The sequence below is a fragment of the Mobula birostris genome, chromosome 21 (genome assembly GCF_030028105.1).
Source record: "Mobula birostris isolate sMobBir1 chromosome 21, sMobBir1.hap1, whole genome shotgun sequence".
NCBI classification, from domain to species: Eukaryota; Metazoa; Chordata; class Chondrichthyes; order Myliobatiformes; family Myliobatidae; genus Mobula; species Mobula birostris.
In genome coordinates this window covers 24,732,546-24,757,658 of record NC_092390.1, presented here as the reverse complement: position 1 = coordinate 24,757,658, position 25,113 = coordinate 24,732,546, and the positions used below count along the sequence as shown (strand labels likewise).

Here is a 25,113-nt window from a genome sequence, read left to right as displayed (position 1 = left end):
GACTGTTGTAATTCTTAGGTATAATTCTCAGTAGAACTTAACTATGCCAACTTGAAAGTCATAATGTATTCTCTGATACATTGATCCGAACTGATATTGCACTTTGAGCTCTGCGAGTGCTTCTGCTTGGAAGGAAATTAATTAGTCATAACTCTGATCCTCATACTCATCACTGGCCTCAGAACTATAGTTGTGGATGCTTAGCAGGGTTAGGATTGACTGCAGTTGTGAAGCCAGCACTGCTGAGTAAGTTCCCAACACAGATTATGCCGGTTTATATAAAAAGAGCAAATATTTGACTGAGCTAACTAACAGTTACTGACTTCAAGGCTCTAACTCAGTGCAATACTTTGTTTTCTTAGGAAAGAGCGCAAAACTGGTGTAAAGGTGAGATTATGATTTGTGATTAACAAAAGACCAAGCTCTGAACATTTATACACATTAGAATGCAAAAATGTCCCCCTCTCTGAACCCATACTGTTGCCTCACTGTCCATGTTATTTGGCCACGTGTCAATGAATGCTCCTTAATTTTTTTGATAAGAGCACTTGAACCACGGTACATTCAAAAGTTGCAGACTATTATTCATAATTCAAGAGCTTTAAGACTTAACCTGAGCCAAGGCATTAAACTGAAAGCTGGTCATCTTTTTCAGGTGTAAATAAAAGATTCTGTGGCACAATCCAGAGCGAAAAGAGTTTTCTCAGTGTCCTGGACTATATTAATTCTAGCTAGTTTCCAGTATAAACAACTTTTACAGTAAACCTTCCACAAAATATGCATTAAGGATTATATGCTATCAACCACAAATATTTGGTTTTTCAATGCATTAAGAGTGCAATTGCTGGAAACCTGAAATAAGATAATAAAATGCCAAAATATTCAGCAGGTCAGGCAGATCTGTGGAGAAAAATAAAGTTAATATTTCATCAAATACTGACCTTTCATCGAAGTGCCTAACCTGCTGATGATTTCTAGCATTTCTAGTTTTATTTTTCAATCTGCCTAAAAACTGAAAATTAAAGGGAAACAAAAGAGAAATAAACAGTTCCAAGCAATATGAGAATAACATTTATGCTTGGTTCAATTAAATATCACAATGCTTGAACAAAAAAAAATTTTATTTAAACTTACCAAAGCGGGCCACTCAATCTGCTTATTCTTTGATCCCTGAGACTGGCTGGGGTTGTTTCTTTTAGCCCAGACCAGCTGGTGCTCGACCAAGAAAATCTGGAAGTCCTCATAGACTTTAACCCATTCACGTTTTTCCCATTCTAGATCATCAAATTCCACATAAGCCTAGGGAAAATTAAAAGTAAAACTCAGACCGCTTAATCATTTGCATTTCTCAATTCAAATGTGAATTGTTTTCTGTAATGATACTGAAGCTCAGAAGCATAGCTCCACCTCAAAAGTAGAAGTTTAAAATCTCATTGCCACAAATTTAAAAAATCACGGTGGCTTTTAATCATTAATCTCAGATTCCCTTACCAAGATTAACATATTAAAAATAAACAGTAATGTGAAAATTTTAATTAATGACTAAGCTCCATTTTAAAAACATCTAACTTTAAGCTTTAAAAACTATGCTGTTGTCAAAAGAAAGCTAATAATTCAACTCAAAATACACAAGAAACTGCTAGAGTACCAACCTTTGTACTTACACAGCCAAAGTGTACATACCAAGTCTTTAAGACCAATTTCAATTGTAACTAACACAATTCTCATCTGCCTTCTAGTCATTTCACTCTACTGCTCTATGTGAGTGACAATATTACAGAGAATTCTCCTATTATTTTGAACATTATTTGAAAGTAATCCCTAGCATGAGCAATTTCAAACTGACACATTGCCAGAAAAAGTATACTTTCAGAGGCAGAATCCAGTTTATTATCACTGCCTGATATGGCATAAAATTTGGTATTTTGCAGCAGCAGTAGAGTGCAAAGACATAAAATTATTATAAATTACAAAATGAATAAATAGTGCAAAAGGAATAATGAAGTAGCGTTCATGGACCATTCAGAAATCTGATGGCAGAGGGGAAGCAGCTTTTTTCTGAATCATTTAGTGTGGATTTTCAGGCTCCTCTGCCTCCTCCCTGATGGTAGTAACAAGAGGAAATGTCCAGGTGGTGAGAGTCCTTAATGATGTATGCCGCCTTCATGAGGCATCGCCTGTTGAAGATGCCCTCCATGGTAGGCAGGCTGTGACAATGATGAGCTAGCTGAGTCTACAACTCTCTGCAGTCTTTTGCGAGCCCGTGCATTGGAGTCTCCATTCCAGGAGGTAATGCAACCAGAATCAGGTTTATAATCATTGACATATGTCGTGAAATTTGTTGTTTTATGACACTAGTACAGTGCAAAGACATAAAACTACTACAGACTACAATAAAAAAAAATAAATAGTGCAAAAGAAGAATAGCGATGTAGTTTTCAGACCATTCAGAAACCTAATGGCAGAGGAGAATAAGCTGTTCTTAAAACGTTGAATGTGGTTCAAGCTCCTGTACCTCCTGTCTGCTGATAGTAATTAGTAGAGGCCATTTCTCAGATTCGATTAGATTAGATTATGAGGACACTCAGTCCTCGTTTGTCATTTAGAAATGCATGCATGTATTAAGAAATGATACAACGTTCCTCCAGTATGATATCACAAAAAAAAAGAACAAACCAAAGACTAACACTGACAAGACCACATAATTATAACATATAGTTACAGCAGTGCAAAGCAATACCATAATTTAATAAAGAGCAGACCATGGGCACGGTAAAAAAAAAAGTCTCAATGTTCCGATCGACTTCTGAGTCCCCGATAGCAGGCGGCAGAAGGGAGAAACTCTCCCTGCCATAAACCTCCAGGCACCGACAACTGTCAATGCATTGGAAGCACCCGACCACAGCCGACTCTGAGTCTGTCTGAAAACTTCAAGCCTCCAACCAGCCCTTCAACACCGAGTACCGAGCACCACCTCTGCCGAGCGCTTCAACCCCATCCTGGCCGCCAAGCAACAAGCAAAGCCGAGGATTCGGGGCCTTCCCCTCCGGAGATTCTGGATCACACAGTAACAGCGGCAATGATAAAGGCATTTCAGAAGTTTCTTCAGATGTTCCTCCATTTTCTCATGTCTGTTTGCATCAAATCAGGTGCACAGTATCCTACTTGACAGATTACAGATATCATTCACCGGAGTGGCCGCGCAAACTGCGTCGCGCCACCATCTTCTCCTCCTCCTCAGATAGTGAGGATCCTTCACAATGGATGTCACCTTCTTGAGGCACTACCTTTTGAAGATGTCCTCAATGACGGGGAAGCTTGTGTCCGTGATGGGGCTGGCCAAGTTTACAACCATCTGCAGTCTCTTGCAACCCTACACATTGGAGCCTCCAAAGCAGGTGGGATGCAACTAGTCAAAATGTTCTCCATAGTACATCTGTAGACCAAATCTCCTCCAACTCATAATAGTGTTGCTTCATGATTGCATCAGTATGATTGATCTTCTGAGATGTTGACACCCAGGAACTTGAAGCTGCTCACCCTTTCCACTGCTGATCCCTCAATGAGGACTGGCGTATGTTCTCCCAACTTCCCCTTCTTGAAGTTCACAATCAATTCCTTGACCTTGCTGATATTGAGTGCAAGTTTGTTGTTGTAACACACTCAACCAGCCAATTTATCTCACTCCCTACCCTCATCACCATCTGAGAATGCTCTGTACTACATTGATAGAAATTTACAAGATTCTTTGGTGACAACCCTCCTCCAACTCATAATAGTCGCTGACATGCCTCCTTCGTGATTGTATTGATGTGTTGCACCAAGGTCAATCAGCTAAGATGAAGAGGAGAAGATGGAGGCGCGACGCAGCGTGCAGCGGCCACACTGGTGATGAATATCTGTTATCTGTCAAGTAGGGTGCCGTGCACAATTCTGATTTGATGGAGGCAGACGTGAGAGCATGGAGGAACATCTGGAGAAACTTCTGAAATGCCTGTTTCGCTGACGCTGCTACTGTGCAATCCAGAATCTCCGGAGGGGAAGGCCCCAAGTCCTCAACTTTGCTTGTTGCTCAGCAGCCAGGGCGGGGTCAAAGCACTTGGCAGAGATGGTGCTCGGTGCTTGGTTTCGGAGGGCTGGTCAGAGGCTTGAAGTTTTCGGACAGACTCAGAGTCGGCTGTGGTCAGGTGCTTCCAGGATGCTGCATCGGCAAGTTTGCAGCGCTGGAGGCTCATGGCAGGGGGAGTTTCTCCCTTCTACCATCTGCGTGAGATGTTGGGGCTATCGGGACTTTGAGACTTTTTTTTACCGTGCCCATGGTCTGCTCTTTATCAAATTACGGTATTGCTTTGCACTGTTGTAACTATATGGTATAATTATGTGGTTTTTGTCAGTTTTAGTCTTGGTCTGTCCTGTGTTTCTGTGATATCATACTACAGGAACATTGTATCATTTCTTAATGCATGCATTTCTAAGTGACAATAAACGAGGACTGAGTGTCTTCATAATCTAATCTAATCTAATTTTCCACTACTCACCAATCAGTGGTTTGTGTTCAACCAACTTCCACTTCCTAAAGTCCACAATCTCGCTGATGTTATGAGAGAGGTTGTTGTAACACCACTCTGTCTAAACCAAAACTAATATTCTTTGTATTTCAGTCATATATTTGTAATTGAGGAAGTACCTATAGAGTTTTATTTAGTATTCAAAATTACTTTTGGATGATGCCAATATGCTGAAAAGGTAAATTTCCACACAAAGTAATCCAAAGTAGAGACTATAATTCTTCATTGAATCAAGCAAATACTTTGCCTGTATTTCACAACTTCTTATAGTTTAGATTTAATTTTGCACCTTTGGCAGAATAATGTTCATACATTCAAAAGTCAATAATTCACTAATCTAGATATAAAACAAAGCCAAATATCACTATTGTGAACCAGGAAACACATACCGGTTGAGTACCCCTTATCCAAAATTCCAAAATCTGAAGACTTCTGCAATCCGAATTTTTTTTTAGCACTGACATGATGTCTCAAATAGAAAATTCCACAAGGCACTGGGAAGGTTCCCAGTCGATGTGCAGGTCTCTGTGTACCACAGACGTAATCTCACATATGTAATGAATAAAACTTTAAGAAAAATAGAAAAATACTGTGTAAAGCAAAAAATTAATATCTCGATCATGTATTGAAGGAGTCGATTCATCAGCATTGGAGTGAACTTATGCCTCCTAATGGTATGCTTATCATGAGAAAAGCACAGATCTGCCACGACGAACTGAAAAATGAAGGCAATTATGAATATTCAGCAGGATGGCAGCAGAAATTTTATCATGAAGCAGCAGAGAAATTCATTGAGTTTGCTAAGATCGCCGCTGATGAAAATCTAACACCAGAGGTCGTCTACGTTGCTGACTGTTTTTATATCTTACATACTGAAAAACCTAAAATAAGTAAAATGCAGATATAGTGTATTGTAACCTTTTAATCAAATCACAGCATCATAAACAGAGACTGAAAGCCTGCCATTGTTTGTTCTTGTTCAACAGCTGATTCAGGTATTCTCCCGATGCTGCTGTGCTGCTTTTGTTACCCTGCATACATTATATTTACATGATATTAATGGAATGTAACTATTTTTAGTGTTAAGTAGATAGGTTTGATCAACACGTATAACACAAATTCAGTTGGAAATTATGGCGATCCCAAGCTATCCCATTATATATTCCAAAATCCAAAATCCCCAAGCATTTCAGATAAAGGGTACTCAATCTGTATTTACAAACTTTTGCAATTTTGAAAGACCTTCTTCATGAAATTACATTACACGTAAATCATAAGTATAGTTTCATGGGTAAATGTTTTAAAAATTTTCAAGTCTAACTTGGAAGTCAACTGTCTCAAAATGTTTAAATAATTTTTCCCTTCCAACAGCAATGTAAACTCGTTACAATACATTAAGAGCAATTAACAATCTTCTGGCAATTTCTACCAAACTTCAAATTTAAATATTATAAATGTGAAAAAAGCATTGTAGTTTATATGATATCAGACAGTCAGCATAAATTAGTTTTGTTTAAATATAAATCAGCCAAGTACTTTTCTTTGACAATCCTATACAATACTTTTCTTTGACAACCCATGTACAATATGTAACTGCACAAATCAAAAGCCTACAGCAGCCCATTGATATGAAATTAAGGTCCTAAATTTGATTGTGTATTGATTTCAAGTCTGTATTTGGAAACCAATAAATGTTAAGCATTCCTGAATGTAATAGTCTCACATTATTGTTCACATACAATTTAAAGAAACTGAAATAGATTATTTTAATACTGAATTTTTCAGAAATGAAAGTGCCAAGGCAACTGAAGGCATTATACAAGAAGAATCTTTTTAAAAAACTGTTCAAATCAAGTTACTTCAGTATACTAGAAACTGTAGCAGATATAAACTATTCTACTTCATCTGAGGCAAATACTAACCAATTCTGCAATCCAAAACCAACAGCTAAGATTAAGTCACTAAATCACTAAATATCAAATTTTCATGGACAAAATGTTTATTCCAAAATACTACAAGGCTCTGATATAAAATATTGGGACTCTGAAAATTAAATACATATGCTAAGCTATGGTACACAAGAACTTTTCTTACAAAGTGCTTATCTCTTATTGTGGAAGATCCTATCAACATGCATTCTAAGCAAGTAGCCTGATCTTGCTCTGCTCTAATCACTGCTACAGATGATATAATGCTCATTGTAATCACATTAACTAAATAGATTTAAGTCTCCTGGTTTATTGCCAGCTCTAACATCATAGGCTAAAGTTTCAGTGCATTATCTGATGCAACATTTCACTCTGGAAACCCTTTCTTTCAGATGTGAGCTTAAACAAAACCAGCAGAGTTACAACAATGGCATCTACATTGCCATGATGTAACTACTAGGATAACGTGGCCAAAGGCAAAGCAAATCGGGAACAGAAATCTTAAGTACTACAGCTGGTATATTGCAAGGTCTTGCACAGTGCTCTCAGCTGTTGTTTGATATCATGTGGTGTGAATCAAAATGACAGAAAACTGGCTTCAGTGATGGTACAAATCTTAAGAGGAGGATGGATCATTCACTCAGCAATTATTGTACGCCACTATTCATAATATGGTATGACAGGAATTCAGAGTAATGATCTAATTCACTGAATGTGGGACCACTCAGCTCTACCTCGTGCTTGCTGTTGAACACGCAGGTAGGCCCATGTTGCAGCTTGACTGGTTTGCCCCCTTGTGTTACTCTCATTATGTCCTTCTGCATTCCTTATTATAAATATAGAACATAGTAGCACCGTACAGGCCCTTCGGCCCACAATATTGTGCCAAGCTTTTAACCAGCTCTAAGATCAATTTAATCCATCCTTCCTACATAGCCTCTATTAGTCTAAAACCCATGTGCCTGCCTATCCAAGAGTTTTTTTTTTAAATTGTCCCTAATTTATCTACCTCTACCACCACCCTTGGCAGCATGTTCCATGCACCCACTAATTTCTGCATAAAGAAATTACCTCTGACATTCCCCTTATATTTTCCTCGAATCACCTTAAAATTATGTCCCCTGGTATTAGCCATTTCCACTCTGGGAAAAAGTCTCTGGCTATCCACTCTACCCATGCCTCTTATCATCTTGTACATTCCTGTCAAGTCACCTCTCATCCTCCTTCACTCCAAAGAGAAAAGTCCTAGCTCACTCAACCTATCTTCATAAGACATGCCCTCTAGTCCAGGCAGCCTCCTTGTAAATCTCCTCTGCACACCGTCTAAAACGACTGTCCTTTCAATAATGATGCACCGACGACTGAACACAATTTTCCAAATGTGGCCTAACCCGGGTTTTATAGAACTGCAATATTCCTTCACAGCTATTGAACTCTACCCCTGTGAGGGATCTACAGACGTGGACACCAAGATCCCTCTGTTCCCTCCAAGAATCTTGCTATTAACCCTGTATTTTGCATTCAAATATTCCAGTTAAAAGCAAGGACAGTAAGGGTGGGGAGAGCCAGTCTTGGATATCTAAAGAAATAAAAGAAGGCATCAAACTAAAAGTTTGTGCACACAAAATTCCCAAGATTAGTGGGGAAACTGGAAGATTGGGAAAACTTGAAAAAGCAAGAGAACTACTAAGTGAACAATAAAGAAAAGTGAGATAGATTATGAAAATAAACTAGCAGAAAATATAAAACCGGATAGTAGAAGTTTTTGTAATTATAAGAAGTGGAAAAGGGTGGCTAAAGTGAACGTAGGTCCCTTGGAGGGCAAGGAGGAGGAATTGATATTGGGTAATGAGGAAATAGCAGAGGCTTTGAATCACTGTTTTGTGTCAGCCTTCATGGTGGAGGACACGTCTAGCATGCTAAAGAGAGATGTTATGGATGCGATGGGAAGTGAGGACCTTGATACAATAGCTATCACTAAAGAGGTAGTGCTGAGCAAACTAGTGGTCCTGAAGATAGATAAGTCCCATGGTCCTGAGGAAATGCATCCTAGGGTACTAAAAAAATGTCAAAAGTTATAGCAGAGGCTTTGGTGATAATTTACCAAAATTCTCTGGACTCTGGACAGGTCCCGGCGGCTTGGAAGACAGCTAATGTCATGCCACTTTTCAAAAAAAAAGGATGTACACAAAAGGCAGGTAACTATAGGCCAAACAACAGGAATTCTGCAGATGCTGGAAATTCAAGCAACACACATCAAAGATGCTGGTGAACGCAGCAGGCCAGGCAGCATCTGTAGGAAGAGGTGCAGTCGAAGTTTCAGGCCGAGACCCTTCGTCAGGACTAACTGAAGGAAGAGTGAGTAAGGGATTTGAAAGTTGGAGGGGGAGGGGGAGATCCAAAAGTGACTCTTCCTTCAGTTAGTCCTGACGAAGGGTCTCGGCCTGAAACATCGACTGCACCTCTTCCTACAGATGCTGCCTGGCCTGCTGCATTCACCAGCAACTTTGATGTGTGTAACTATAGGCCAGTTAGTTTAACATCTGTAGTTGAGAAAAATGCTTGAAACTACCATTAAAGAAGAAATAGCGAGACATTCGGAAAGAAATGGAACCATCAGGCAGACACAGCATGGATTCAATAAAGGCAGGTCCTCTCTGACAAACTTACTGGAGTTCTTTGAGGATATAATGAGTGCAGTGGATAGACAGGAACAGATGGACGTTATTTACTTGGATTTCCAGAAGGCATTTGATAAGGTGCCACATAAAAGACTTATCCATATGATAAGGATGCATAGAGTTGGAGGTGATGTATTAGCATGGATAGAAGATTGGTTAACTAATAGAAAGCAGAGAGTTGGGATACACGGGTATTACCCCGGTTGACAATCATTGGTGAGCGGTGTGCCGCAGAGGTCGGTGCTGGGCCTGCAATTGTTCATGATATACATTAACAATTTGGATGAGGGGACAGAGTGTAGTGTAGCTAAATCTGCTGATGATATTAAATTGAGTGGAAAAGCAAATTGTGTATAAGATACAGAGAGTCTGCAGAGAGAGATGCAGATGGAATGTTGGCCTTCATTGCTGGAGGGATTGAGTTTAAGAGCAGGGAGGTTATACTGCAACTATACAAGTACTGGTGAGGCCGCACCTGGACGACTTTGTGCAGTTCTGGTCTCCTTATTTGAATAAGTATACAGGCTTCCCCTGTTATCCGAAGGTACAGTGTTCCTATGAAATGGTTCCTAAGCCAGAATGTCATAAAGTGAATAAGCAATTACCATTTATTAATATGGGAAAAAATTTTGAGCGTTCCCAGACCCAAAAAATAACCTACAAAATCATGCCAAATAACACATAAAACCTAAAATAACAGTAATGTATAGTAAAAGCAGGAATGATATGATAAATACACAGCCTATATAAAGTAGAAATACTTTTCTGCAGCACTGTCTAGCGCAGCGAAAATCTCGCGGAAGCACTCCCGGTGGAAACACTCTCTCCGGTAACCTTTAAGCGATGAAGCTGCCAAATCATACCAAATAACACATAAAAATACACTGCCTATATAAAGTAGAAATAATGTATGTACAGTGTAGTTTCACTTACCGGAATCGGGAAGACTCCAATAAATTGCAGTTTTGTCACAGTTAAACACTTGCTTATACGAATAACCACCTGACGCAATCGCCAATCACCTCTGATCTGGGCCGACATTTACGTGCCAGGTAGCACCTAATTAATTAGCTTGTTTATTTCGGCTTTTTTCTTAAAGATGTGCTGGGTGCATTCCAACTACCGCTGCACAACTGCATTCTTCGCGGCAATGTATCGGCCCACGGCTCGGAGGCTGGGGACCACTGCTTAAACTATGAAGCTGCCCTCGCCTCAGAAACCGATCAAACCACCCATGACTACCTTTAAATTCCACTTTCATCATCGTCTAGTGCTTTCTGCTTCAGCTTATTAAAAAGACAGACTGATTTCTCCTCAAGTATAAGAAAACTTAACGGAACACCACGCTTTGTACACCCATCAATCCACTCAAGCAATAGACTTTCCATTTTATCCATCATTGGATGCCAACTAAGAGAGACCACTCTGCTACGAGCAGAACCAACAGTAACATCGGCAGCTTTCAAAATTCTTTCTCTCTGCGTATAAATAGTGCGAATGGTGGACGCAGGCAAGTTCAACGCAAGGACAATGTCCTTACTTCGATCGAAACGCTCAATTATGTCTAGTTTTACGCTAAGTGTAACACCCTTACGAGCTCTTTTAGGCTTTTCCGATACCATAGAACTCACTTTGCTAACGGATGCACAAAATAAATCGAGATAAAGCAAGTGTTTTAGCAATGCCGGCTAGAATGCAGTTCCGGGGGAGGAGCTTGGCTATGCGGGCGCGCGCTGCCTTTTTTCGTAACAGTGAAAACACCTTCTGTTAGCAAAAACAGGTAACTAATATAAGTCTTTTTTAACAACGAGGTGTCGTAAAGCGAACATTCAGAAAATGGGGGCCACCTGTATACTGGTTTTGGAGGCGGTGCAGCGGAGGTTCACCAGGTTGATTCCAGAGATGAGGAGGTTACACTATGAAGAGAGATTGAGTCGCCTGGGACTGTACTCACTGGAATTCAGCAACAAAGAGAGGAGATCTTATAGAAACATAAAATTATGAAAGGGATAGATAAGATAGAGGCAGAAAAGTTGTTTCCATTGGTAGATGAGACTAGAACTAGGGAACATAGCCTCATGATTCAGGGAGTAGATTTAGGATGGAAATGAGGAGGAACTGCTTTTCACAGAGTGGTGAATCTATGGAATTCTCTGCCCAATGAAGCAGTGAAGGCTACCTCAGTAAATATACTTAAGACAAGGTTGGATAGATTTTTGCATAGTAGGGGAATTAAGGGTTAAGGGCAGGTAGGAGGAGATGAGTCCATGGCCAGACCAGCCATGATATTACTGAAAGGCGGAGCAGGCTCGACAGGCCAGATGGCCTACTCCTGCTCCTATTTCTTATGTTCTTATAAGTTAGGAATCCATTATTAAGAATGAAGTTTCAAGGCACTTGAAAGAACATGGTAAAATAAGCCGAAGTCAGTATGGTTTCCTTAAAGAGGAATTTGTTTATTTATTTATTTAGAGATACAATGCAAAACAGGCCCTTCCAGCCCAAACAGCTGTGCCACGAAGCAATCTATTTAACCCTAGCCTCATCACAGCACAACTTACAATGATCAATAATAGGCAGGATAGACAAAAGAGAGTCAGTGGATGATGTTTTTCTTGAATTTTCAGAAGGCCTTTATCAAGGTGCAATACACAAGGCTGCTAAACAAGATAAGAGCCCATGGTATTACAGGAAAGATTAACATGGACTAAAATTGGCTGATTGACAGAAGGCAAAGAGTGGAATAAATGGGGCCATTTCTGGGTGGCTGCCAATGACCAGTTCCCAAAGGGAGGGCGGGTGGAAATCAGTGCTAGGTCCACTATGTTATAAGTTAACAACCTGGGTGAGGGGCTTTATATGTAATTTGTTAATGACCTGGATGAAGGCTTTGTGGCCAAGTTTACAGGTAATACAAAAATAGATGGAGGGGCAGGTAGTGTTGAGAAAGCAAGGAGACTGCAGAAAAACTTGGACAGATTAGGAGAATGGGCAAAGTAGCAAGTGGAATAAGTGTTGGAAAGTGTATGGTTATGCACTTTAGTAGAAGGAATAAAGGCATAAACTATTTTCTAAACAGGAAGAGAATTCAGAAATTGGACTTGGGAGCCCTAGTGCAGAATTCTCTAAAGGTTAACTTGATGGTTTAGTCAGTAGTAAGAAAGGCAAATCCAATGCCTCCATTCATTTCCAGAGGACTAAAATATGAAAGCAGGGATATAATGTTCACTTTACACGGCATTGGTCAGACAGTATTTGGAGTGTTGTGAGCAGTTTTTTGGTGCCATATCTAAGAATTATGTCATTAAAGAGGGTCCAAAGGAGGTTCATGAGAATGAATGCAAGAATTAAAGGGTTAACACACAAGGAACATTTGATGACTTTGGACTTGCATTCACTGGATTTAAGAGAATGAGGGGGAGATCACAATGAAACCTACCAAATATTGAAAGGCCTAGAGTGGACGTGGAGAGGATGTTTCCAGTACGGGGAAGAGTCTAGAACCACAGAACACAGCTTCAGAATAGAAGGATTCCTTTAGAACAGAAATGAAAAGGAATTTTTTTAGCCAGGTGAAATTCATTGCCAGAAATACATGCGGAGGCCAAGTCATTGAATATATTTAAAGCAGAGGTTCAAAGGTTATGGGGAGAAGACAGGAGAATGGGGTTGAGAGGGAAAGTAAATCAACCATGATCGCATGGTAGAGCAGACTCAATAGCCCAAATGGCCTAATTCTGCTCTATGTTTTATGGAAATGGTCAATGCTACTACAAATTCACACATTGCAGTGGTTCAGAAAAAATGCCATGCAAAAGAAGAGTGCTCTTCATGTCACTGCACTGAAGAGGATGTGGCAAAGGAGTGATGCTGGTTGTATTTCGACACAATCAATGCAGTAACATCATATGCAAATATTGCCCCACGGCTCCAAAACAAGCAATGTCAAGCATCTATTTTTTTCGTTGAAACTCTAGTTATGGCCATCATTTTGGCTGACATATTAGTCACCTGCTTTATACTTTGAGTGGCTTATCAGCAATTTCATTTTTGTTTTTTAATTCCAAAATAAAGCTACAGAAACATATTGTTTGTGAATATAAAGAAGCTGTTATACAAAGTTACCAAAATTTTCCTTCACCAATCACTTACAATGCATCATCTTGTTTAGCACTAATGTGATAAAAATAAGGAACTATCTGTAAAATGATCAGATTACAATCTGGAAAACTTGATAAAAGTTAAATTTGCACAATATGGGATCAATAAATGTAGCTGCTCACTTAAATATGAATATTAAAACATTAGGCAATAAAAGATTTACACTCAATTGAAACTTTTTTTTCCTCATTGATAAAACTCAATAAGAAAACGATTTTCCATCAAGTAATATCTTTTGTTCGGATCTACATTAATGATGTATTAATCCCATCAATGATAAAAGGGTGATATATTTCCTAACAAGGAAGGAGAATGACTTGGCTGAGGGAGAACCCTTGCAATTTCCGCTTTTGTCTTTAGGATAGAAGCTGTGGAGAATGGAAATTTTTTCACAGTCAAAGTAGAGTTTATTCTCATAATGCACAACCATGTCTATGTGCAAGTGCAATGAAAAGTTTATTTGCAGCAGTATCAAAGACACACAACATCAGTTACACTACAGAGGAAAAATAAATTATATACAAATTACACAAAAATTAAACAAGAAAGAACACAATTAGAAAAAAAAATTGTACTGCAAAATGTTCATTGTTTTGCTATACTGAGGTTGGGATGAGGATTGCACAGTTTGTTTTGAGAACCGAATGGTTGAAGGGAAGCAGCTGTTCATGAACGTAGTGGTGTGGGACTTCAGGCTTCTGTACCTCCTGCCCGATGATACCCACAAAAATATGACGTGGACTGGGTGGTGGGGGACCTTTGATGATAGATATTGCCTTGTTGAAGAAGCGCTTCATTTATGTACTGCCGATGGAGAGATATGCCAGTAATGTATTGGGCTGAATCCACTACTCTGTACAACTTCTTACATTCCTGCGCATTCAAGCTTCTGTATCAGACAATGATGCAACCAATCAGGATAGCTTAAACAGTACAATTCTTTAAAAGTTTTTAAAGAATTCTCTGTATTATGCCAAATCTCTTTAGCTTACCAAGAACACAAAGATGCTGCTCGCTTTCCTTGTGATATATTACAATTATAACAGTTCCTTTAAGGGTGTCTCATAGATAGGACACACTATTGACAGTGTACTAGGGGTGGAGGGAGTAAGTTGTGAGTGAAATACTAATCAACATTCATTGTAGACAGTGCCAAGTTTTATTCCTAATCCTTCAGACGAATGACTTGTGACTTGCACACAATGGACAGATTTCATAATAAAAAATTACAAAATAAACAGTTCAAAAAGAATAATAACGTAGTGTTCATGAAGCGTTCAGAAATCTGATGGCTGAGGGAAAGAAGCTACTTCTGAATCACTGAGTGTGGGTTTTCAGACTCTTGTATGTCATTCCTGATAATAATGACAAGGTGGCATGTCCTGAATGGTAAGGGTCTTTAGTGACAGGTGTTGGCTTCTTCAGGCACTGCATTTTGAAAATATACTCGATGTTGGGGACTGTTGTGCCCATGATGGAGTTGGGTGAGCCTACAACCCACTGCAGCCTCTTTCAATCTTATGCATTGTGTCCTCCATAACAGGCTGTGATGTAACCAATTAGAATGCTCTCTGTCTTACATCTGTAGAAATTTTCAAGAGTCTTTGGTGAGATACTTAATCTCCTCAAACGCCTAAGGACATAGAGCCACAATCCTGCCTTCAGTACGATTGCATCAATGTGCTGGTCCCAGGGCAGGTCCTCCTAGATGTTGACTCCCAAGAACTTAAAGTTGCACACCATTTCCAGTGTATTCTCCCAACTACCTGTTCCTAAAGTACAAAATCAAATTAAATCTTGATGACAGAGTGCAAGGTCTTGCTGCTGCTAACAAGAAGGTAGTACAGGAGCCACAGGACCCACACCACTAGGTTCAGAAACAATTATTACACCTCAACCATCAGGCTCTTGAACCAGAGGGGATAACTTCACTCACCCCATCACTAAATTGTTCCCACTAAACTGGACTTACTTTCAGGGACTCTCCTTCTCATGTTTTCTATATTTATTGCTTATTAATTTGTTGTTATTATTATTAATACCTTTTTTCTCTTTCTTTATGTATTTGCAGTTTGGATTTTTTGCACATTGTTTGTTGTTTGCCCTGTTGAATGCGGACTTTCATTGATTCTATTGTGTTTCTTGTACTTACTGTGATTGCCCACAAGAAAAGGAATCTCAGTCATATATGGTGACATACATGTACTTTGATAATAAATTTACTTTGAAGTTCTGAACCATGAATATAAAGAGAGTATAACAGTGGGTTAAGTACACATCCTTGAAACGTGCTTGTGTTGATTGTTAGTGAGGGGGAGCTGTTATTACCAAGTGATGTTGTGGGGATAGAACTGGACTCTCTGACGGTGGTGCCTGAAAAGAGGATGCTGTCCAAGTTGCATGCCATCTTGGATAATGTCTCCCATCCACTACATAATGTACTGGTTGGGCACTGTAGTACATTCAGCCAGAGACTCATTCCACCGAGATGCAACACAGAGCATCATAGTAAGTCATTCCTGCCTGTGGCCATCAAACTTTATTACTCCTCCCTTGGAGGGTCAGACACCCTGAGCCAATAGGCTGGTCCTGGACTTATTTCCTGGCATAATTTACATATTGCTATTTAATTATTTATGGTTTTATTACTATTTAATTAGTCATGGTGCAATTGTAACGAAAACCAATTTCCCCCAGGATCAATAAAGTATGACTATGACTATATTGATTAGTCTCTCAATGAGGAAGCTGAGTAGCAGAGGGAGATACAGAGGCCAGGTTTAGAGATTAATACTAAGGGTATTACAGAAATGAACACCAAGCTATAATAAATAAACAGCAGCCTGTCGCATGTTTTTCTGTTATCTAGGCACAGGTTTCCCCCGCCATCCGAAGGTAGAGCGTTCCTATGAAATGGTTCGTAAGCCGAAATGTCGTAAAGCGAAGAAGCAATTACCATTTATTTATACGGGAAAATTTTGTGAGCGTTCGCAGACCCAAAAATAACCTACCAAATCATGCCAAATAACACATAAAACCTAAAATAATAGTAACATATAGTATAAGCAGGAATGATGAGATAAATACACAGCTTATATAAAGCAGAAATACTTCTCTACAACGATCGCCTGCACAGATCTCCGTAGCGAAAATCTCACGCAAGCGCTCTGGGCAGAAAATCTCATGCAAGCGCTGTTGGCATAAACGCGCTCTCCAGTAACCTTTAAGCTATGAGGCTGCCAAATCTACCAAGTAACACGTAAAAATACACAACCTATATAAAGTAGAATTAATGTATGTACAGTGTAGTATCACTTACCAGAATCTGGAAGACAGCTTGCCGAGCACACTGATGATGGTGTGTTAGACTGAGTCGTTGCAGGTTGGGTGGTGCAGTGGCCCCACCCTCCGGGCCGCCGACCCGATACATTGCCACAAAGAATGCAGCAGTAGCCGGGAGGAACACAGCACATCTTTAAGAAAAAAGCCGAAATAAACATGCTAATTGATTAGGTGCCGCCGACACGTAATTGTCGGCCCAGATCAGAGACGATGCAATCAGAAATCGGCGCTGATCTGGGCCGACAATTACATGTCGGCGGCACCTAATTAATTAGCTTGTTTATTTCGGCTTTTTTCTTAAAGATGTGTTGTGTGCCTCCCGGCTACCGCTGCATTCTCTGCAAATCGGTAAATTTCTGTCCGGGGCCCGGGTGTTTGGGTGGTGGGACACGGGGGTGTCATCTCATCGTCGATCAGGGCAGGCAGCTCATCTTCTCCTGTGACTGCCCGCCTCGATGTCGAAGATCGAGGTTCGTCGTCTGCTGTGGCTGATGTGGAAGGCTTGCTTGACTGCTGAGCCTCACGCATTTTTCTATCATACAGTTCTTTGTAAGCACTCAAATCATCCTGCAAATATCCCCTAAACCTACGTACCCTTTCAAAATTAAAGTCATACTTTATCATTGCAGCGAAAATCTCACGCAGTCACTTTCGGTCAGTTCGCTACTGCATTCGGTTTCGATTGTTATCCTTTCCTCTTCCAATTGCATCAGCTCTTCATCTATCAGTTCTTGGTCATGGGATGCCAAAACCTCTTCAACATCGTCTTCGTCAGCTTCCACAAGCCAAACACACTTTGTCCTTGCTTCGTTCACCACAATGGAAACATTTAATTATGTCTAGTTTTACGCTAAGTGTAACACCCTTACGAGCTCTTTTAGGCTTTTCCGACACCTTAGAACTCATCTTGCAAACTGCTGCTCACAGGCTCGTGTTTAAGCAATGCCGTTCCGAATCCGGAGGGAGAGCGGCTGCTTGAGGCACGGCACTGACTTTTATCACGCACTGATTCTTTCGCCCGCTGATTTTTTAATCACGCGCTGCCTTTCTTCGTAACAGTGAAAACACCTTCTGAAAGCGAAAACAGGGTACTAATGTAGGTCTTTCGTAACAGTGAGGTTTCGTAAAGCAAACGTTCGAAAAGCGGGGGACACCTGTACTTCAAAGCAGGATGGAGAGCAAGGTGAGATTGCCTCCACTGTAGACCTGTTGCAGCAGTAAATGAAATGCAGTGGGTTCAGGTTCTTGCTTAGGCAGTATTTAGTTCGAGCCATAACCAACTTCTCGTAGCTCTTCAGTATGGTAGGTGAGTGCTACTGATCGGTAGTCACTGAGGCATCTCACCCTGCTCTTCTTGGGCACCAGTTTGATTGCTGGCCTTTTGAAGCTGTGGGGCGGAGGGGAGCCTCACACTACAGCATTGAGAGGCTGAAGATGTCCTTGAACACTCCAGACAATTGGTCGGCACAGGTTTTCAGTACCTGGCTAGGTATACAATTAGAGCCTGACGCCTTGCGATGGTTCACTCTCTTGAAAAATGTGCTGACATTGGCCTCTGGGACAGAGATCATAGGGTCACTGGAGGTTGTGGAGATTTACACAGGTGCAACGTTACTCTTCTTTTCAAAACATTCATCGAAAGCATTAAGCTCTTCGGGGAGTGAGCAACTAATGCAAACACTGCCATAGCTGTTCTTCATCTATCTGTGTCTGTAATTTCACACTAATTGTCGTAATGGTTTTCAATATGTCGTACCTGGCCTTCTTGTAGGACTCTAAATCTCTCACATGAATTCCATGAATCTGAATCACTTTGATGAGTCACGCACATAGTAATTAGCTTTGAATTGTGACCAGTTCAGTTAACTTTCCAGTTACTACTTACCTCCAGGTTGATAGTGGGAAGTTTATTTTAAATTCATTTAATGTATCTGGTTGCTGCTGGCGAGGCAGCATTTTTTTACCCATCCTGAGCAGTTTAGAAAGATGGTGCTGAACCATCTTTCTGCTGTACCAATTTACACATTCTATTTGCTGGACTAGGAGGAAGTCAGCAAATTAGCATGGGATATCATGGCCCTGACTACTCAAGCCAGACCAAAATGCTGGCAACCAGTCAGAGATGAAATTATTATATCGACAAACTTTGTTTGCCTGTGTTCTCAAGAATTTGGTAATTTTATTTTGATATTAAGGACTATTGGAAGCCCCAATGAGTTGCAGAATAGCATAGGGACCAAGGTCCCAGTGAATTGGAATACAAAATCCAAAACTTTCACTTCTCCCCTTTAGAATTTAGCTCTTTCATGTAGGCCCAAAGATGAACAAGAATGCAAGAACTTACAAAATAGTAATAAGGTTATTCAGATCTTTATTCTTGCTCAATAAAGATCACTGATTATCTTTCACCTAGAAGTAACTACCAGAAGCAATACTTGTTAGAGAACATTAAATGGGAATAACATTGAATGAGTTGATCAAATAAATGACATTTGATCACATTGTCAACACTTTGTTGGTTGTCAATAGGGTATTAATTGACCAAGGCGGATTTTGGAGAAAAATCATATCAGGGCAATTTTCCAATTCACCTGTGTTTGCACAGCCTAGTTGATGCATGAAACAACTGCTCAGTCCTGAATCTTTATCCTTGTCTAATAGATGAAAAAATGTCAGCTGATTCTTGGCATTGCACGGAGTGACTTGATTGCTCAAACTACTCCTGAATTCGTATTCTCTAATTTATGTGTCAAATCCTTGTTTTGCTATTCAACTAACTGCATTCTCATACAACATCTGCCTCTCACAAAATCTTGATAAAGCTTTCTGGTTTAATCTCCCCCACTCCAACATGAGCTTGCTTTACAACCATTTTTCTCTTGCAGTTCCCCTTTTAATGTGCCCTTCATTAATTACAGATACATCCCAAATATTTATGCCCAAATCCACGATCAGTATCATGAGCTACTTCCCCCTTATTATTTACCATAATTTCTCTATTCTTAAACTCTTGCTCAATAGATAGATAGATATACTTTATTGATCCCGAGGGAAATTGGGTTTCGTTACAGCCGCACCAACCAAGAATAGAGCATAAATATAGCAATACAAAAACCACAAACAATCAAACAACAAAATGTAAACTATGCCAGATGGAAAATAAGTCCAGGACCAGTCTATTAGCTCAGGGTGTCTGACCCTCCACGGGAGGAGCTGCAAGTTCGATGGCCACAGGCAGGAACGACCTCTCATGCCGCCCAGTGTTGTACCTTGGTGGAATATGGCCGAAGTCCAACAGTAAAAAGTTCAATATCCAGTCTACAAACACGTTCCTCAATCGTAATATGACCCGGATTGCACCATCTGTTGTTAACCAGAACAGCAAGCACCCAACTCCTTTACGCTTACCGCTCTCAGTGCACTTCTGGTCAGCCCAAATGATCTGGAAGCCGTCTATGGAAAAGTTTTGATCAGGTATGTCCTCATGCAGCTCCATTCCAGTGAAACACATAACACTGCACTCCCGAAATGTTCTCTGACGCCTGGCTAGCGCCGTGAACCCATCCATTTTATTACCCACCGAACTCCTCTTCTCCATAAGTCTCTGTTGTCTCGACCCGGTCTCTTTCCTCAACTTTGTGATCCCCCTCTGCATCCTCTGTGTGTTTTCCTCCAGATTTCAGCAGGGGTGTCCGTCACTCTGCTCGCTAAACCAGCCGGCATAAGCGCAAGCAGCTGGTCCCTGGAATACACAATGCGACCATGCTTCTGTCCCGCTAATGAGACGTGTCGGAATGTAACTATTTTGAGACGTGTCGGAATGTAACTATTTCCAGCGTTAAAAACCCAAATAAAACTCTCTCTACCAGCATGTTAGAGAGGGTGCAGCTTCGACGTGTAACCAGGAAGAAAAATACAAAAAATAACATTAAGTTAAAAAGTTAAATAGCCATATACTTGTTCCATTCTAACCTCACCATGCCAAACACCCACCCACCAAGAAACACCATAACATATTGCCACACTGGATATGCACTGCATATAAAATGCTTTAATCAAATTATTGCTCCCAGGCAATTATACTGTTTTCAAACCTTAAATATTAAAAAACAACAGATACAACTAATGAACAAATTTTCATTGCATATCCAGATGAACGTACACTTGGGCTGGGATTTATTTTGGTTTGGAATGATGCCATTTATATACTATTCAAGGATAAAGCATGTAGCCAAAAGATGCTTCATCCAGTAGCTTAGTAAGAATCAGTGAACTTTATTAGAAGTGAAGAAATTTCAAAATGGCAGCCAATGATAGTTTCAAATTTTGATGTCAAATAGGTGATTGAACATTGAAGTACAATGAAACTTCCATAATTCCTACAGTATTTTTTTGCATTTAAAGAAATATTTAAGACTTCATCATTAGTCTTGGTGTAACTGTGGGTTAAAGAGTTCACTCCCCAAGGTGAGGTGACTGTGACTGGCAATTGACTGAATATATCATCCAGAAGCCTGGGTAAAAGGGAAGTTAATACATACTAAAGGGAAATTAGGAAGACTGGCTGTTTTTGAAGGACCACCATTCCAGTCCTAGGAACTTGCTGCAGGAACTCCTTGGTCTAGTGTCTGAGGCCCAACTATATTCAACTGTTTCATTGATGATTTTGTTACCATCACAAGGTCAGAATTGAGAAGGTACAATTCTATTTGCAATTCCTCAGTAGATGGAGCAACCTACATCTCATGCAACAAACCTAGACGAAGTCAAACAGAGACTGACATGTAAAATGAACATTACTTACCAGAAGGTACAGGATCCTGAGGATACACACTCAATAGTTTAGGAGCAGATTCTTCCTCTCCACTATCAGATTTCTAAACAGCCCATGAATCTATGAACACTACCTCATTATTTTGCTCTCTTTTTGCACTATTTTTTATATATTCTTATTGTGAGTTGTAGTAATTTTTATACATTACACTGTACAGCTGCTGTAAACCAACACATTTCACAATAAGTCAGTGATATTCAATTTGATTCTGTTGCCACGGGGATTCAATGAGTAAAGTACTTCAATGTGGCTGTCAATATCAAAGGTTCTGCCTCACCAATAACCTCAGAAAAGCTGTTTTGCAAAAGTCCATGTCAAGGTACAAAACACCCAAAACAAACAGAAACGAACACTGCGTGCAGCCTTAATAGGCGTTTGGGAGAAGAATGGCAAATTGTGAAGTTCTCCAAGAATTCTTACGAATAGGAAAGAGACTTGAAGAAGAGAATCTCTGAAATTGAATAAACAGAGGATTTTGAATCTGGAATTGTATTGAAAAGCCATCAGTGGCAACTAAGTTTCTCTGAAATAATCTTAATTGCATGCTGGAACCAAAGCAGCATGAAATATCTGAATCAGAATCAAGTTAATATCACTGGCATATGTCATGAAATTTGTGGTTCTGTGGCAGCAGTACATTGCAATACGTAATAATTTAAACCATAAATTACAATAAATATATTAAAAATTAAATAAGTAGTGCAAAAAGAGAGCAAAAAACAGAAAAGTGAAGTACTGTATATGGGTTCATTGTCCATTCAGAAATCTGATGGTGGTAGGGAAGAAGCTGTTGCTAAAAAGTCACCATTTGAAATTCTGCCAACAATAGTTGTGTCATTGGAAAATTTATAGATGTTGTTTGAGAGGTCATTAACCACACAGTATGCAACACGACACCTATGCAACATTCTCTCATCTTCGGTGAGCAAAAATAATATACTGAAAAGTTAGCTTGCTTTACTGAGAGCAGAGATCTCAGAAATCTAATAAGTTAGAAGCAACAAGACAATGACCAGCTGGTTGCAGTCAGCCAAGAACAACGAGCTCATTCTAAAACATCCCTAATGGCAGGCAGAAGAGCTAGCTTTCGCTATGGTGATAAGAAATAAACAGGAGGCCTAGACTATGACTAGGAAATAGCCAACTGATGAGGCCCGCTCATCAGATCCACATAGAGAGTGATGTCCTTGTTTGAAATGTCCAAAGCAATCAATTATGTACTTCTGTATAACCAGTTGACTCAAAACCATTAAACAGATTGCTGCGCAGTTGGAGTAAAACCATGGGTGATTCTATAGTAACTAAAAGTCCAGCTGTAAGGTGAGTGAAAGTGTCAAGACAAGGTAAGACTATGAATGGGGTGTCATCTCATTGAAGGAAAACAGTAGAGAGATGGATCTTCTATACAGATCTCCCTGACAAACCACGGAACATCACGAGAACCAGGGGTCACAGAGAGATCCAAGGACAAACAACCATAAGGAGAGAAACAACTCTGGAACTTGGAAAAAAAGGATGACACTTGTCTGATTAAGACTGATCACGTCATGTCTTAATGGGTATACTGTACAAGCGAGGGGACCGTATGAGTGGCATCAGTCAAGGAATGCATTAGGACAGTACTGAAAGCATTGATTAGGAGCCTAAGAATGGAATAGATTACATGGCTAATTCCTGTAAATTTTTAATGAAAAAAGTTTATTTTGATATATTAAAAAACTGTGCAAGCTATGACTGTTTGTACCTTGTCTTTTCAGTCAAAAATGTAAATAAAGCTAATTATACCTTTCACCATATGTCAGAAGCATGATTCCATTATGAAAGTGAAAATTTGGCATTGACATACTGAGAGCTCAGTTAGTGAGAATGCACAGCAAGCTGAGAAAAAGCACCAAAGTGGAAATTTCAAGTCATTAATCCTTTATCCAAAAGAAAAATATTTTTACCATACTTGCTACCATGCTCATGCTCTTTCAGAAAAGACAATTGAAATTTGACGTCTGTAGACCTAAATAAAAAGATAAATATTAGGAAGATTCAGTGGAAAGCTTCATCTCCAATATGCCTAAGTGGATTCAAACTATAAAAATGAAACTTCTAGTACAAATCACACATTCCAAAAGTAAACTGCATAATTTTAAGTCTTAATTCATGTAATGCTATGCAGATAAGACTGCAGAAAGCTTGCCTGCTGAGCATTTACTTTGCTACTGAATTCAACATTAGAGGTGATTTTACACCACAATAATTATAGAATTATCTATCCTCATCCATATTAAATATATCGATTTTCTAAAAGATGATTCATTTAATTAATTTAAAAGCTAAATCACAGATTAGCTGAGGTAGAGCCAAAGGGGCATGGAGGGTAAAGCAGGGACTAAATAGGAGAACAAAAATGAACTAAAGCCAACTACAAAACAATACTGACCATTTGGACATCTACTACTCCAACAAAACCCAGAAGTTAAGACACTATCCAGGACAAAGCAAAGTAATCTCCTTAATTGACAACCAATGCTCAACCCTCAACATTCATTAACATGAGAAAATCTGCAGTTGCTGGAAATCCAAAGCAACACACACAAAATGAAGGAAGAACTCAGCAGGTCAGACAGCATCAATAGAAAAGAGTAAAAGTCAATGGTTCGGGCCGAGACCTGAGTTCCTCCAGCATTTTGTGTGTGTTCCTCAACATTCTTTCCTCCACTGAGAATGCACCATCTACAAAATAAGATCTTAATGATACAGAAGGTATAGAGCAACTCCTAGATCCAATTTTGGCCTCAACACCATTTTTAAATTCTTGCTCTACATCCTCAGCTCCCTATGCAGTGCAATAACTCACTTAAGCTAGAAACCACCTTCCACCAATCCAGCAAGCTCTCGCACCAAAGGGCTTCATGCACATTGAAACACTATTAGCTGCACATCCATTCCAAGTCTCATGATATCCTGACTTGGAAATATACTTCATGAGAATTCACTACCCAAAAGCACACAAGCAGATTGTGCGCTCACCACAATTTTCAAAGGCATTTAGAAATGAATAATAAATGCTGGCCCAGGCAGTGGTAATTACATTAAAAACAATTTGCCTGAAGACTTATTCATTAATTGGATAACTGTCCATGAAAGGCTGGCATAATCTAGACTCTTGTAGACAAATTCAGTTATATTTTTGTAATATCGCCGCAAATTTCTCTATCCACATTTATAATAATTAAAATTCAACTCTCAATTAGATACTAGACATAGATGAAAAATCATGGTTAAAACATATTCATATATTTAACATGTATGGCTTCCATCAATTTATTCAACTGCAACATTTAAAAGTCACAGTGGCATATTTGAAATGCAAAACACTGCCTTTTCTGACAAACAGTGCTCCCATTCTAATATCAAACACCTGCTAGCTGTTTGTCCAGCAGCCAAACTCTTAAAGAGATAGCTCCAACATCATAAAGTAAGTTGTGTACATTTGACAATGCATCAAAGGATACCAACACCACATATGCCCTTGGTTCTCAGAGAGAGATGTAGAAGTCCTAGTGGAAACAAATGAAAAGATATCTGCTTTGCATTAGGAAAGGCAG

General features: G+C 39.6%; 1 protein-coding gene across 4 annotated transcripts in view; it reads right to left on the bottom strand.

The window, feature by feature from the left end:
• Positions 1-25,113, bottom strand: part of jmjd1cb (jumonji domain containing 1Cb) — a 200,107-nt gene that overhangs the window by 160,737 nt on the left and 14,257 nt on the right. For 3 of the 4 annotated variants that reach the window (XM_072239188.1, XM_072239186.1, XM_072239187.1), the window contains exon 2: positions 1,135-1,299. In XM_072239188.1, the coding sequence (XP_072095289.1) occupies positions 1,135-1,299 (165 nt within the window). Of the gene's footprint in view, positions 1-1,134; positions 1,300-25,113 lie in introns of those variants that run through there. The other variant, XM_072239191.1, reaches the window with a different exon arrangement.